Source organism: Channa argus, chromosome 8 (assembly GCF_033026475.1).
Source record: "Channa argus isolate prfri chromosome 8, Channa argus male v1.0, whole genome shotgun sequence".
Classification (NCBI taxonomy): domain Eukaryota; kingdom Metazoa; phylum Chordata; class Actinopteri; order Anabantiformes; family Channidae; genus Channa; species Channa argus.
The window spans coordinates 6,376,159-6,392,991 of record NC_090204.1 but is presented as its reverse complement, the minus strand read 5'-3'; the positions used below and the strand labels follow the sequence as shown (position 1 = coordinate 6,392,991).

General features: G+C 42.1%; 1 protein-coding gene across 1 annotated transcript; it reads right to left on the bottom strand.

Annotated features, from left to right (window-relative positions):
- Positions 1-38: 38 nt before the first annotated feature.
- Positions 39-16,833, bottom strand: LOC137131483 (leucine-rich repeat-containing protein 52-like). Its single transcript, XM_067512806.1, has 2 exons — positions 14,979-16,833; positions 39-3,704 (listed from the first exon to the last, which is right to left on the bottom strand). Exons 1-2 carry the CDS (start codon positions 15,625-15,627, stop codon positions 3,361-3,363), a joined length of 993 nt encoding a protein of 330 aa, XP_067368907.1. The 5' UTR covers positions 15,628-16,833; the 3' UTR covers positions 39-3,360.

Sequence of the window (16,833 nt, the reverse complement as noted above, 5' to 3'; positions counted from 1 at the left end):
CTGCCCGGTGACACACATGGCTCTCATCCTTTTGGCACACTGACTGACTCCCTTGTCCATCTGACCTACTGCTGCAAAAAGACATAACATTTTCTGTCTGCTAAAGATTTCTATATTTATCAGTGGTGTGAAACTGACATTCAGTAAAACAAAATAGCTCCTCCAAACAGGAAGCATTGCTTTTAAAGAGTTGTTCAAGTATGCAGTTGTGAGGTCACTGTTGTAGGTCAAATGTCTTTTTATGAATGTGACGAAACACAAGAGGAATTTACACCACCAGTCCGGTCCTTTAAAGCCTGCATGAATCTGAACTCCTCTTTGAACTAATGATTTGATAATGACAGCCTGCAGCTTTATTTGATAAATTATAGGCCCAGGTGTGTGTGTGTGTGGGTATGTGTGTGTGTGTGCTATATGTGAAAGTTGATAACAGTGTCAGAATGAAGATGGAGAGGAGGATAAGAGGGTGTAGCAATGCATGGTAAGAGAGACCAAAACAGGAGTGTTAATGTTCTCAGGCCTGCAGGCTTTGACTTTAGCTGTGCCCTTGAGATTTATTGTGCATGTGAGCGAGTCGATATGTGTGTATGTGTGCGTGAGGGAGAGAGAAAGTGTGAACAGACCCTTGTTTGAGAATGGGAGGAAGTGTTTCTCTAATGATGTGCTTCAGCGGGTTCCAGTGTGACAGATTTTGATAACAAATGACCTCTTTTATAATACACATAAAGATACATGGTCACAAGCTATAAATCATAACAGATAAACATATGAACAAACACGCAAACACTACCTAACCCTCATTTGTCTGGAGCTTTAGGAGTCTTTAAATAAAGCTGATAAGTACATCACGCAGGCTGAATTCCTGCTTCTGATGCTCACCCTGCTGTTTCTCCACTCCACCTCTATCCAGAGTTTGTCATTTATCATCTCTAACTGCCCATCCGTACTGTGACGGACAGGGTGGAAGTGGATCATAATGGAGGAGGCAGGTTTAGATCAGTCTGAGCTCATGAATCATTTGGCCATGCTGTTCACAGGGATAATGTGTGATCGCTCTTCCCCACCTAAACACACACACATACAGTCGCGCACACATGAGAACATGCACTACTTCTACTATTACTCCAGGGGCTCACTTACTCACTGACAGCGGGGCTACAGAGTGCAGCCTCTATGTGCACAACTGTAACATGAGGTCAACCAAGTGAAGCTTCCAGTCACTTAGTGTAGAATTATTCTTAGCTATACGACTCACTCAATCAGCCTCATGCTGCGTTCATGCGCAGCCACCGTTAAACCTGCCCCATTTCTACAGCAGGTTGGAGAGCATGTAGACTGTGGAGCTACTGCAGAGAGACTGCATGAGAATGCATACAGTAAATACACAGAAACACAAACACAAAGTTAGCACGCATACACTACACAATAAACAAGGTAGACTTACAATGTGATGCTATAGGTAGACTTCCCTATTTGCAGTGGGATAACTTTTAAAGAAACCTAAAACCCTTCTGAAGTTCAGTTTCGCTTCCCCTCTCTGGTAATAGATTGTGTTTCACCTTTAGCCACAGCAAAATCAACAGACGGGATTCGTTTTATGTCCATCCTTAATTGAGCTTAAGAAAAATACGGTTTTGCTTGGCTAAGTTAAATGCGTTGGTGTGTCAATCAAAAACAAAGTGTGATGAAATGCGAACAAATGTGTGGGTGAAGCATATGAGTCAAATATCAACTGAAAGTGATCCACCTAACTGTACACTGTAACTGTAAACTGTAGGATGGTGAAACCCACTGAAACTAATTTTTCTCAGAGGTGACAAGGTGGTCTCTAAAAGGCATGCTGTTGAGTTTTAATGTTAACCATGGGCTGATCTAGAAATGTTTTATTGGGGTGGCCAGACTGAGACACACCTAATTTGTTAACCTCTTTAGAATTATTAAACTGTATGTTAATAAGTGTTTGTTCAGTGTCAGAATTGTCAAATGCATAATTTATCTACCATTTCTAATTCCAAAGATTCATAAACAAATAATAACTGGCAGCTGGGGAAAAGGTAATAATGCAGGGATAGTCTGCCTGGTTTAAGATGCTCGTAAAATTCTGTTGTGACAAAACATATGCAACTGTCTTAATGTTTAATTAATAAAATGTTATCTATTGGTAATAATAGTGATTTAGTCTCCTTGTGCTGACATTTTTTCTTCCACCTTGTCACCCTGGCAGGGCATGACACCTGGTGTGGCCAATCAAATGTTCAATCCCTAACCCTGTGCCACCCCTAATGTCTGTTTGAAACTGTCTGTTTGTTTGCTTGAGGCTGACAAACTTGTGAAACTTTTCCATGTTATTTGTGTTTGTTAGACACTACTATTCATAATGGTTTACACAGAAATCCACCTCTGTCTCATGTGTGTACTAGAAGGACACCAGATGCAATCAAAATGGAAACCTAGCTACCAGAAAGTTCCCCCAGATCATCACTAGGAGTCAAAAACTCTGCATCGGGTTTTTTACTTCAAAAATAACAATTTAATCCCACAAGTTGTTCACTGAGACCACGAAGGTCTCAATCTTTGATCTTCTTCTATGATTTTTGTCCATTAGTGTTTACATTCACATTATTTTTGTCATAGTGCCTAACGGATTTCTAACTTTTGCTGTTTAACGAACAAATTCTGACTACAGGAGACAACAGTGACTTTTCACTTTTTCAAGTGAGTTGCCTTAAGGCATATAGGAAAATCCCATTTAATACTGATATCTACTAGGTTTCCCTTTTCACTGTAGCAGAGATAAGGCATCATTATCTTTGTGACCTCCAGTATCATCTGATTTATTTTGTATGGATTAACAGTATGTGTGTGTGTGTGTGTTTGTAATCATCATTTACAAAGAGCACTTTACATAGTATGCAGTACATCCACTCACTCAGAAAACCAGCTCCGTAGAGCAACTGTGCTCAGATGAGCAGTGTGTTGTGTGCGCGCGCGTGTGTGTGTGTGTGTGTGTGTGTGTGTGTGTGTGTGTGTGTGTGAATAGGTGGTTGGGGGGTATTGCTCTTAATAATCTCAGAGGTCGTTCTGTAATCCTGAAGTGAAGGTATAGTCATCCTTATTGCCGTCGCTGCCTGTCTCTCTTTCTCTATCACACACACACACACACACACACACACACACACACACACACACTTTCTATCTAATATGTTAAAGATCATATTGCTAAATGTAAATCTGTAACAAAAACAGACAGTCAGCTCTTGGTTCATTGCAGGGCCTTTGGTCTCAGAGTCCTCTCATGTCTCCCAGTGCCTCCTCTCTGTCTTGTCTCTCCTCATGTTCATGTTGTTTCACATCAGTTTGTCACACCTGCATGCCAGGCTTGCTCAGATCCCCATTCCCTTGGTTCCCTCCTCCTCCTGCTCCTCCTCCCCCTCCTCCACCCATCCCTCTTCTATCATCCTCATCATCACTATCCAGCTCCTCACTCTTCCGCTTGCTGTAGCGCTCATACAACACCATGAGCACGCCCATTACCCAGGCTGAAACTGTTCCAGCTGAGAAGATGACGAATCCGATGGCAATGAAGAAGAGGTAGTCCCAGTAGCCCAGGCCTTGGTGGCAGTCTGCCCGTAGCTGCATGCCGACCTCTGCCAGCCGCTGGCCTGCCAGCTCTGGGGGACTGTGGCAAACTGTTTGTCCCTCATCTGGAGGTGCAGGACAGAAGTGAGCGAGAGAAAAGAAAGTAGAGATGTAAAGAAAAATTAGATTAATAAGGAAGAGTATAGTAAAAAAGGAGAACAATCAGTATATGTAGTTAAAGATGAAGGGCAGAGTATCAGGAGAAAAAAGAGGGAAAAACGTAATTATTCCAGAGGAAAAAAGTGCATGATCAAAAAAGGTCAGGACGCACACAGTATATACACGAAGAGCAGTTAACAATGCAGTGATAACCTTTGTGATAAATGATCCTGAGGGACACCATAGATTTCCTCTGAGTACCGTACAGTAGGTCTGTGGAGTCTAGGACATAGCAACATTATTATGCGGCACACACACACACAGACACACAGACACACACACACACAGAGGTGACTAGACTTGACTGCAAGACTCTGACACATCTACCCTTCTACCCCCTCGTGCACATCTTTACACACTAAAAAATGACTTTGCAGCAGCAGGGAGATAAGAAAATGAGCGTTTTCCCAAAAAAAACTTCTGCTGCTCGTAATGAATAATATGATAATCAGCCAGAGCGACTCTTGACCACACAGACCACCTGGCATATGCAAAACAGGCACAGTGATTACATGAAAAGGTTTTTTTTGTGGTGTTTGGTGCATCGCTACAGAAAGGTCAAAGTTCAGGGTTGGTGTGAGGATTCAGCGACTTGTTCAAAAACATTTCAGCAGTGCCCAGCCTGCTTTCCTGTGTGTTTTTATTTATTTATTTTTAAGAGTTAGCATATATGGTTCACTCATGTCTATAATTTAAAATGAATGCAGAAAGTTCAAAAGAGAGAAAATGGTGGATGGATGGGGAAGTTTGCTCTGTATGTATCTAATGGTGTGATCAGGAACAAGGAGAGAGCAGGACGTGCGTTTTTCTATCACTTCATCTAACTTCATCTCTCACCAGCAGTGCCACTAATTCCCAAGCTCCCCCCCCCCCTCCCTGCATGTTTAATTGCGTGTTTCTAAATGGAAAGAAGTTTTTTTTCAAGCTGGGAACAACAAAATGATAAGAGAACCAAAAGAAAGACAGACAGGCTGACTGAAGCAGCAGTTTTTATGATGGGAATACAGCAACAAAGGCACAAAACAGAAACAAACTGAGAAAAGAGGCCAAACTAGGAGCTTGTATCTGGCTGTAGCTCTGTCCTCTAATGAATTATTGCTGTTAGGGTGTTAATTATACTGCAGTTATCTACCAATAAAGCCAAAGGTCTGAACACAGAAATGAGCCCCGGGAGAAAGATGGTTAGAATAGTGGGATATGATCTATACTTCTCAGACTATTTGCCAGGGCTTTGTAAGTGCAGCAGCAGCATCGGTCTAAGTAAAAGAGCTGAAGAAGACAGTTGTGATAATGACGGCTCATAAAACCAAAGTGTTGGAGTCTGAGCCCTGTTTGGTATCTGTACATGCAGTGATCATGCCATGAATTAACTTTAACAAACCCCATGTTACGTGGTTTATCATGCCCACACCTGATTAAACCCAATATAAAAACCCAGGACAGATTATTCTGCTAAACTGATTTTCACTGCGTATTCCACTGAGTATTACAGAATTTTTTCCAGTTTGGGGGGGGGGGGGGGGGGGGGGGGGGTTGTCTCAGACATGAGTTTTGTTTTCATGTGTTCTGGTTAATTTAAACTGCAAGACTCGCGACGTGATGGTAAGTTTATGTGAATGGTCATTTGTGAATGGATCCGCTTCTCTGTGGTCATTTCACAGCTTTTCCTTAGAAAGGTGAGAACAGAGGTCATGAGGTTGAGTTAGCAGGTACCAATATGCAAGCAAATTATTCAGCATCAACCGCAAATAGCTCATAGATGAACCAGGATCTGCATGTCACACAGAAACACTGTTTTACCCCGGTTTTAAAGTGTCCCTCAGTTGAAGGACATGCAGAGAATTCCCCAACCTGTCATTTTAAATTCCTTCTCTACCCTCTGTCTGTGTGTCTTTCAGCAAACCTCACATGAAAAGGACGATGGGGGGTAGGGGGGCTATTACTATCAGGGCAGCTGTAGCTCTGTTGGTAAAGGCAGCCATCCATGGTCAGTGGTTCGATCCCTGCTCCCGGCTACATGTCGAAGTGTCCTTGGGCAAGATACTGAACCCCAAGTTGCTCCCGGTGGGTCAGGTGAGCACCTTGTATGGCAGCCACCGCCATCCAGTGTGTGAGTGGAGGAATGGGAATCAAAATTGTAAAGTGCCTTGGATAAAAATGCTATATAAGCGACTATTTAGCATTTAATCTTGGGCTGCATGTGTGGGCCTCAGTCTTTTATGTGTCTATGGCAAATACACTAGAAATGTGAGAAAATCTGGATAGTAAAATTTAATTACAGTTTTTTTTTTTCAATTGCTAACAAGCATTGGTCAAAACTTTAAGTCACTTTATCAAAACTCTTCACACAGTCAGCAAAACAGACGTCCATGTGGAGCAAAGTGTGAATCGCTTTTCATTGCTTTCACACAAAATGCATTCACTGACCACAGTTACCAAACTTCATGAACTCCTTTCTCAGACCATCCCATGCAAAACACTATACTTCTGCAGCACATTTTTCAAATGCTAACATACTTTGCACATAACAGTTAAAAATGTAATCAAAACAGAATGATGAAAAATAAAATTCTCTGCGTGGAGGTGAAAGGTTTATGACCTCTCTCTACATGACCAGCTGTCCTTACTGAATGCTATGAATGCAGGGTGTGGAGATATTTCTCCTGAAGCCTGGCAGGGTTGGTATTAGACATTCTGAAAGAATCTTATTCTATAATAAAACGCTGATTTACCTGAAAAAGCATTTAAAGTTTAAAGATAAAATGTCTTTTATGTAATGCTCTCTGGTGTTTTGCAGTTCAATGTGCTAAGAGTGACAGTGTTTGCTTCCTGAGTGAGACTTGTTGCCAGTGTTGTGGATGAATGAGGTTATTTTAAAACATGTAAGATATGTTTTGTTGGTGAAGAAGAATTTAAGAGGTGAGATGAGCTGTTTAGATAAGATGCATATTGTAATGCCGACTGTGTGCAGAGTTTTGAAAACGTGGTTTCAGCATTGACCAATGCTTACTAGCAATTGAAAAAACTGTAATGTGGAAATGCTCTTTTGTGTGTTATTATGCTGGATGCCCTGCCTGCTGCAACCCTCCCATTTTTGTCTGGGCTTGGGACCAGCATCAGTGGGTCTTGGTGGCTGGGTGGGATTCGAGCCCGCAGCCTTCTGCATCCCAACCCAATGCTCTACCACTGAGCCACCAGGCCCCTCAGGGATGTGGATATTAACAGGTTTTATTTGTGATTCAGGAATTATCTTCCACCAATCAGACAGCTTTTATTTTTAATTTCTAATTCCTGAAGAATGAAAAAAAGAAGAGAAAATGTAACTTCCTTAGTGCTGTTCGGTCTTATTTAATTGTTTTAGCTTCTTTAACATCCCCAGAATTGTTCTTAATATTTGGTTAAATGCTCTACAGTTTATTTCCCTCTCTGTATAGCGCATCACCCATCTCTCCATCAATCTCTTATACCATCTGTGACCGTCTGGGCTGGTTAGCTGATATGCTCAGTCTCATTACGCTGCCAAACTTTTCTCCAGCCAGGTGTAAGACTTTTTCCTTGTGTATGTGTGCAGAGAGAATTCTGTCTGTTACCTTTTAAAATATATCATTCATGGCTGGATACTGGAAAAGTGGCTGTACAAACACAAAATGGCAAACAAGTCCCTTGGGTGTCTGGGTCTCATCTGTCGTCCTTCCTCTGTAGCTGTTTACTGCACTTTGCAAGAGTTGAGACTTTCTACACTGTTTTTGGCTGCAAGTCACAACTGTCTAGTTTTAAACTAAGGTGAATAATAAAAGAGGGTTTTAGTGTTTTGTGGAAACCTGCGTCTGAAAACTGAGTTTGAGTTTCACATTAAAGAATCCATTTAAGGGACTATGGTGACATCTGTGAGCAAATGCTAAAAACAATTAGCTATGAAACTGTTGTAAGCATAATACATCGAAACATTGTCATAATGTCACAGAATTGACTGAGTATTACTGACTACTACACAGCCTGATGTTCACCAAACGTTGGCCACTATAAGCCAAAGCTACACTGTAGCCATGAATGTAGTTTCACTGCTTATGAATTCTGTATTCCAAAGTCTGTGTAATCTGTGGTGTAATGCTGAGTTATTCAGCTATCAAACTTGTATTTGTCATAACTGTGCTCTTCATTGTACACAAATATAAATGTCATACATGAGTGTACACTGTATATTGAATAAGGACTATAAAGAAAACTATAACACGACAAATAACAGTCAAGTGTAACGACAAGTGTATACCTGCGTTAGTATAGTTAAAAGATCATAACACACTATCATACACTCTAATATCCTTTTTGAGCTGAGAGTAGAAACATGGAATTAACAGCAGAATTTCATATTTCAGCAAATTGCCTTTTATTGTACTGTACATACAACTCACCACAGTAGTGGGTCGGATTGTACCAAGCAAACTCTTGGCATTTGATTTTAATTCAGTTAATCAAAGAGTGTGTGGTAGATGTTCAAGCAAGTTTTGTCTGTAATAGACAGATTTAGATACTTTGTATCGAAACTCCTCATAGTTGTATGAACAAGCACTGATGCACGAACAAAATTTACTTCCATCTTCAAGCTCCCTAATTTTCTTTTCAGCCACTGTGTCCTATATTCAGAGTTAAGAGAAAATAATTTGGGGTTTTACTGGTGAAAATAAGAAAATGTGGCAGCCGGCATGATTCATCCTTCCTTCAGTCTCTTTTTGCTGTCTGTTTTGTTGTCACTCAGTGTTTTCTCACTCCTCTTTTCACTCAGACTGGGAATCTACTCAGACATTATTCTGGCAAAATGCCCTTGACATTTTAAGCGTTTGTCAGTTTTCACCGGCACAAATTCTTTCACTGAAGCTCATCTTTACAGTGGCAAGAAAAAGTGACGACACTGTTGGCAATTTCCTTTTTGCATAAATTGATCATGAAATGTGATCTAATCCTCAACAAAGTCACAAATATCAACAAGCACATTCTAAGCCGATAAAACAGTCATAATCTTTTATGTTTTTATTGAACACAACTATTAAACATACAATGTGATGGTGGAAAAATGAATGGCAACACAGATGCTTTTGATGTCACTAAAGATTAATTGTCAGTGAGGTGTCAGCAAACCTGGAGTTCAATCAATAAAACAAGAATGAAGGTGTAGTTCAGAACGTCCTTAACCTATAAAAAAAAGATCTCACAAGAACTACGAGTTGTTGATTTGCATGTAGCTGGAAAGGGTTACAGAGTAACCTTAAAGACTAAAAAAGGTAATTATCAGTCTACAGTAGGACATATTTTCTATAAATGGAGACAATTTGGTATCATAGCTACTCTCCGTAGAAGTCGGGGCCCAGCCATGATCAATCCAAAGGCAGAACACAGAGAACCCCAAAGAAACTGCTAAAGATTTGAAGGTTCATTGAAGATAGTTAATACCTACGTTCAAGAGTCAAACATAAGCAAACATTGAACAGGCCTGATATTCATGCCAGGTCACCATAGAGGAAGTCATTGTTCTACAAGAATGACATTGCAGCCCATCTGAAGTTTGAGAGCACTATGTATGGAGTAAAAAGAGAACAGAGTAACAACATGAAAACATCATCCCAACAGTGAAGTACGGCAGAGGGAGTATCATGACTCAGGGCTGCTTTTCTGCCTCTGGACCTGGACCATTTGTCTTTGTGGAGGGGAAAACTAAGTCCCAAGTTTAGCAAGGTGCCCTACAGGATAATGTCAGGGTTTCTGTCTGCAAACTGAAGCTCAGGAGAAGCTGGGTGATGCAGCAAGACAAACATGATCTTTTAGAGTGGCCCAGTCAGAGCCTAGACATTTACCCAATGCTTATTTGACCTCAGCAGGGCCGTTCACACCAGACGTCCTAAGAATATGAGTGAGCTAAAGCAGTTCTGTGAGGAGAATAGTTCAAAGTCGCTGCTGAATGTTGTTCCGGTCTAATCCAAAGCTACAGGAAGCGTTTGCTTGAGGTCATTGCTGCCAAAGGTGGTCCAACCAGTTATTAAAATAATGTTGCCATTACTTTTTATACTATAACTTTGTATGTTCAATGGGTATGTTCAATAAGGAGATGAAAGAATATGACTGTTTTTGTTTTTTCAGCTTAAAAATATTGTGGTTGTTGATACTTCTGACTCATTTATTAAAGGCAGGTTAGATGATAAAACTCCTGTGTGTCAATAATAAAGGTCAAGTATTTAAGGAATTATAATTTCCTGCAGTTTATAACCTCATCTCAATTAATCGGACTTGTGTTTTTGACACAGTCCAGTTTTATGACTTACAATAGGCAAAACGACCTCAGCAAGGTGTGTTTATTTCTCTGGCTTATTATGAGGCAGTTATTCAAAAAACTTCATTTGCCATCTTGAAAATCAAGCTTTAAAATGCATTTTATTTGTGGAATTTGGACCTTGTTTAAGCCATTTCTGGAAAATTCGAGCTACCTAATTTCAACTCACTTATCCCATTTTTTTTTTACTTTAGAGAATAAAAACAGGGACAGAGAGACAGGAAAAGTGTGTGTCCTTCTGTTTCTGCAAATTAGCTGAAATGTGCTGTCTAATTTCAACTGTTTCAGGACCATTGCTGCAGCCTTGATTTACTTTTATCCATGCTTGCTGCACTGCAGTTTCTATTTCTCAAGTCTAAACAGGCTCTGGCTTGGAATTCCTGCAGCATAAAATACTGTTTGTCCCCTGCTCTGCCCTCTTTTATGAGTACGTCTGGTCAAAACCAGACAACATTAATCTATGCAACAAATTTCTCCTCTTGGCCTGGACATAGAAATTGTTATATTGCCTTGAATGAAACGTCACATAGTCTAATCCTTGGTGTCTCTTCAAACGGCAGGACAGAAAGAGAGCATGATGGTCCCCCATTGGCCCTAACTCTGCTAAGACTCTTGTTGCTCCTGTGCATGGCATGATGTCACTGTGTTATGGTAATATTATCAGGCTTGTGAAAAGTGGTGTCAGTGTGACATTATGCAGAACATGTCGACCGGACATAAACCCCTGCAGCTCTGTGACACAACACAGGCCATAGGCTTTAAAAGACAAAAATAGCACCGAAGGAAATAAACAGCAGCAATTATAGTAATACACGCATGTAACACTTCCTCACTAAAGCTGCACTAAACCTCACACAACAAAGCAGAGCTTTTCAAGAATCTGAATGGGAACTTTATTCTCTGTTAAAGACAATGCATGAGAGAAACCCACAAATTGTTTGTGTGTGTAAGTATATATCTGTTTTGTAATATGTCCCTTTGTATAAGTGTGTGTGCCTGCGTGTGTACGTGTGTGTGTTTGTGGCTGCTACTGTGACTGGGTGAAACAGTCTCCATGCCAAATTATCAGCTGGTCGGTTTCCAAGATCAGCACTGACACCGACAGATAGGAGGGGCAACCGTATTTACATTTACCTTTACAATTAGTCATTTAGCAGACACTTTTGTCTAAAGCGATTTACACGTGAGGTAAAACGCAAGCAAAAAGCTAAGTCAAGGAGAAAACGTCAAAGCAAAGTCCCGTCAGAAAAGTGTTCACATTTCATGAGATGCAAGTGCGAGAAATGATTTTTTGTTTGTTTGTTTGTCTTTTAAATTGATTTAAGTGCTGCTGGAAAACATTGCTGACTCTTTTATGAACTTCACTCTGTTTTGCTTCAACTTATTTTCTCCTCTCTCCGTCAACACATGAAAAGTAAAATAACAATTGTTTTTTACATTAGTTGTGTCTACACCGTGAGTGCATGTTGTTGGGTTGACACTAGCAGCTAAGTATGTTGTATGGCTCATTCTGTGAACTGACAACAGAGCTATTCAGTGGCACAATCATGTTGCCATAATTCATTTGGAATACTGTATGTGGTCTTATATAAAGACAAATATCCCCTCGTAAGCACGATGTCAGAGGATTCACCTAAGCTCACTGTTAAATTATTTACGACACAACTTGTTTGTCATCTTCACACTCTCTGCTCTTTTTCCCCTATTTTATTCTCTTGGCTTACACACATCAGTTGGACACATCATGCAGCTCACACTACTAAGCTAGCTTCCCTCTGCACCTCGAGTGATCACATCACAAACACACCATCAATCTTACTTTCAAGCTCACACTGCAAAATGCATAGAGACATAAAAATATATTCGGGCTAAACAAGTAGGCTAGTTGAACTTGATACGGTTCCTCTCACCAGATGGGTCCAAGGAATCATTCCAGCGGATAAATAATTTATTGTCTACCTGTATTAAATTGAATTCATGGTTCCTTGTCATAATAAATGTTTTAATGGATCTGACTGACAGATCTAGGGCACAGACAATAGGTAACTCCTCTAGCCTGTGAGATTTTTTCCTTTTCACGTCTGTATCCAAAGTCCATCTTAATCTTTTTGCCCAATTTTTCCAGCCCTCTCATCTCTCTGCCCTCTATTCTTTTGTCGTGCTATTTCTCTCGGTCTCTTCTCTCATCTCATCTCCTTCTTATCTAATATTCTTTTTCATTAAAGACAAATCAAATCTAATTTCTGTAAAAATCTGACTTTTTTCTTTTATTCTCGCTTTCTTTCATCCCTTGGCCTCTGTTCTTCTGTCTCTTTTAATGAATATTTAACTCTTGCCCCACGTGTGGCCCTGTGCTTTGGCTCTTTACCTCACGTCTGTGAGCTGTTCAGGGCACAGACCATCAGCCAGAAATACTTTCACCAGCACTGGAGCCACAACACCGACAGCACTGCCAGCCCAGGACAATCCACTTTCGTTCTGTGTATTTAGCTGAGGCACTTGTCAAAACTGACATACAGTGAAGTGAGTACAACAGGTTTTTTGACAAGCTCAAATTCCATTACGACAAGAGAGGATATGTACGCATATTCCCCGAGTGCTGAGAACTGATGGCAGAGAATATTTAGGTGCTCAGGAAACGAAAGTGAGAGTGTTTCAGTACATATCACAAATATGAGCTAGGCAAAATCAGTAAGATTTAATGCCATTTAAGAACTGTTCACATGCAACAAATATAGCAATTATAATATAATACAGATAATAAATATAAAAAATATTTGTGAGAAGTAAGAGCCACATCAGGAAGTAATGTTTTTTTCTACAGATAATTACCAAACAGGGAAAATTTCTATCTCCCTGGTTCATGCTTTTGCTGAAGGAAAATATCTCCCCTGTCTTTATATCACTTTCCTTGTTCACTCTGCCCCTCCTGCTGTCATTCTTTCACAAGGAAAGCACTTAGATGCTCCTGTCAACCTTTCCACTTTCTTGAAGCCTCACAGTAACTTGGGTGGCTGCCGGAGTCGAGTCACATCAACCTTTCTCAGTGACACATGGTATGAACAAAGACACACTGAAAGACCCAAAACAGACAAATGCAAGACAAATTCAAGCATAAAACATAAAACCCTCTTCTGACACAAACAGTGAATAAAAACTGGTTTTAATCTGTCATAATTTTAACTTAAACTTGAGCCCATTCAGTTTGTGTGGTTGTTTAGTAGTGAGTGTGTGCTGTGTGCTTCTGTTGGATCACAGTCCAAATTTCTTTGGTCACACTCACAACTTTGAAAGTGCGATGCAATCACAAAAACTGTTGTAATTTCATTGTTTTTAGCTGCGATCTAAAACTAGTATTAGTTTGTGTTTTGGATGCAAAGTGGCTTGGCAGTGGGTGTATTGTGTTGTGTCAAATACAATTCAAAAGCCCTTCTCACAGAATATCTGTTTTTGTGAGCATCGTGCACTTGCTAGGATAAAAGTAGAGCAGAGTGTTTACAATAATGTATGAGTGTCTGTCTGTGCCTGTGGGTTCATGTTTGTGCCAATTGTTGAGTGAACTTCACTGAAATCTAAAAATGAAGGTGGATAACAACTCTGGGGAGTTCGAGTGGCCTTCCTCAAAAGCTGGTTTCCCATAGGCCCTGGCCTCAGGGTCTCCCCTAACCTGCAGATCACACACTGACTCATACACACTTAAGCATGTATACACACACACACACAAACACACACACACACTCACACACACGTACATGCTGTCCTTAAGAGGAGTGGCAGAGTCCAGCTTTTTTAAGAACCATCATTAACCATCTGGACTGAAGGGCCAAAGTAGACAAAGCTGGGACCACCAGGACACCCAGGCAGCACTGTGTGTGTTTGTGTGTGTGTGGGTGTGTGTGTGTGGCAGTTTTGTTTGCAGGCAGTCAGGGCAAGCCAGAGAGAGTAACAAAAAGGTAGGTAGTAAAGGACACGATCATCCTCTCGGCATTATCTCTGCCTTCAGTACCCAGACAGAGAATGCAGCAAGACAAATGGGATGTTCACTCATAGCCATTACAACAAAGTCCACATTGTTAGAAGATCTGACCCGGTTCACCTGCTTAGGACTAAGCTCAATTAATGTACGATGCAAAGATCATCTGAGCTTGTCTTCGCTGAGAGGGTCACAAGGCCCATTCGTAGTAATGTCTTGGTTTACTCTAATTAAATCCACCACTGTTTGCATTAGTGGACAGCTGAGACAACTATTTCTTTCCACTGTAACTGTAACACAAGTCTACTAATTTGTTAGGGCAAATTTGAAACATTACAGGGACTCAAACGGCAGTATGAGGGGATCACATTGCAGACGGGAGGCTGTGAAGAAAATCTTCAGATTGCTCTGACTCTGAGGTCAAACCTTGGTAATGTGTGTGTCCATCTATCTCAACAAAATAAAAGGAAACAATGTGCATTAAGTGGCCCTCTACAAGGGCTAAACTGACCGAGCAGCCAAAAAGGAGCTGATGTGACAATAATAAATGATAAGTCCCTGGAGCATCTTTGAATCACAGTCTTAACAGCTGAGTGGTTTGTTTATGTGTCAGGAAACTGGCCAGACTGTGGATTCCCTTCCACTACATCAGCCACAACATTAATATCAGTTGGTGGTTTACTTACTGTGGTGGATAGTGGCAGCATGATAAAGTCGATAAATGTGGGAGATGACTGACTGGGTGTCAGAAGACACTGAATTGCAGCTTGATCCCTACCGGGTTGTGTGCCCATACTGACCTCTGCCCAACACCACTAAGGGGTATTTTTGTTGTGGCTGAGCGGTGCATGTGCTGAACATCTTGCTGATTCTATCCACCCTCACCTTGAAACTTGAAGCCCTCTATTTGCACCCACAGGCAGAGGTCCTCCGTGTCACAGTCACACCTCCAGGGGTTGCTGCTGAGCCCTAGAGACCGCAGGGCAGGTAGGGCGATCAGGCTGCTGATGTTGAGGACCGTCAGATTGTTTCGGCTCAAATCCAGCACCTGCAGAGCTACGTTCTCCGAGAAAGCATCCGGGTGGATCTCTCCCAGACTCGGGTTATCCGTCAGCCGGAGCATCACCAGAGACGCCAGAGGCCCAAAGGTCCGGTCCTCGATCTGCAGCAAGGTGTTGAACGACAAGTCCAGGTAGGCAAGTTTCCTCAAGTTCCCGAAGGTGGACTCGGAGACCTCTGTCAGAGAGTTGTTGCTGCAGTCCAGATAGACCAGATCGGACAGGTAGTTAAGCTGCAGCGCTGGAAGATCCGCGATACGATTGTTGGAGATGATGAGCTGCCGTGTGGCAAGGGGCAGGTCATTGGGAAACAGGGTGAGCTCCTGCCCAGCGCACTGAACCACCAACTGGTCGTCGCACACGCATCTGTCAGGGCACCCAGCTGTGAGAGCTGGTGAAGGGGCCACCCCCATCACGAAGATAAAGAGGAAGAGGAGCCGGAGGGACTGGGCGCTGGGCTCGGGCAAGAGACGCATGACGAGGCAGCCAAGAGCGTCATGAACTCGGCCTGAGCCGGACCAGGACTCCCCGGCGCTCTTCGGGCATCCTGCATGGATCTGAGCAGCTGGGAGAGAGGCGAGATGGCTGCTCGGAGCGTCTGGCTGTCGCTGCCTGAAAGCCTGACTGCTGTTTATATCCAGCCTCTCTTTGTCTCTCAGACAGACTATCGGTCAGTCACTCGCACGCACTCTGGCGCGCCACGCACGTCGCCACAAGGCTCATCATTTCAGAAGGTGACCGATGGGCGCTAATTGCTCTGCGGGTGAAAGTCATGCAGCTTACCGGACTTTGTCCCACAAGAGAAGACCACAGTACCGCTATATGCTGTCGATCACCCCGTCGGTTATTCATCTTTGTGAATTAGTTATCGCCAGCAAAGTGCATTGTTGGTTTAGTTTCCAAACAAATGCCATGACTTGCTCAGACTTCCTGAAAATCCTGAATCCAGACTCAACGAAATCTGTGGGTTCAAGAGTGGGTTGTCTGAGAAAGTGTGTGGGCTGGGGAGGTCTGTTGTACGGCACTGTCCAGCAGCCAAGTAGTTCAGGAGCGAGATGCAGAGTGCGTCCTCGCTTCCCCTGCGCTCACACAGCTCGCGCTGTAGAGATGCTCTGTAGCTCCGCGCTCCTTCCCTCTCTTCTTCCCTGTCCGCGCTCACACTGCAGCTCTGCGCACACAGAAGTAGTGTTTGTAGTGTGTGTGAGTGGGCGATGGTGTAATTCGATGATGGTTACGTCACCAGGTGTGCCCTCTCGGGAAAACCAGACGCTTGTGGTAGAGACATAAAGATACTCAAAGAAAGTGTCTCTCTCTCTCTTTGTGTGTGTGTTTGTGTGTGTGAGTGTGTAAAAAAACAAGTCAATCATAATCTTGCCTGAAAGCAACAGCCTGTTAGTCATGCACAGATTTAACAGGCCTTATCTCATATGGTCCAGTGGCTAATTTCTCTTCAATCTATCTCCCAGTGGCTTGTTGACAACATAATGTATTCAAAAGACTGTGTGCTACTCAGTTATTATTATTATTATTATTGTATATTATTATTTATTATAATTTGGGCGCTGCTGCAGTCTCACATTCAGCTGTCCATATGTGTGTGCTCGTTGTGCGAACAGTGTTCAGACTCAGTAGGAAGGCTAACAGGAGGTTGACTGAAGTCTGTGCAAAGTCTCAGTGTCGTT

Excerpts from the sequence above, each read along its gene's own strand:
- LOC137131483 (XM_067512806.1), bottom strand. The coding sequence starts at position 15,627 with ATGCGTCTCTTGCCCGAGCCCAGCGCCCAGTCCCTCCGGCTCCTCTTC. Across the intron at positions 3,705-14,978 it reads AGAGGGCTTCAAGTTTCAAG|ATGAGGGACAAACAGTTTGC; the intron begins GTGAGGGTGGAT and ends CTGCACCTCCAG.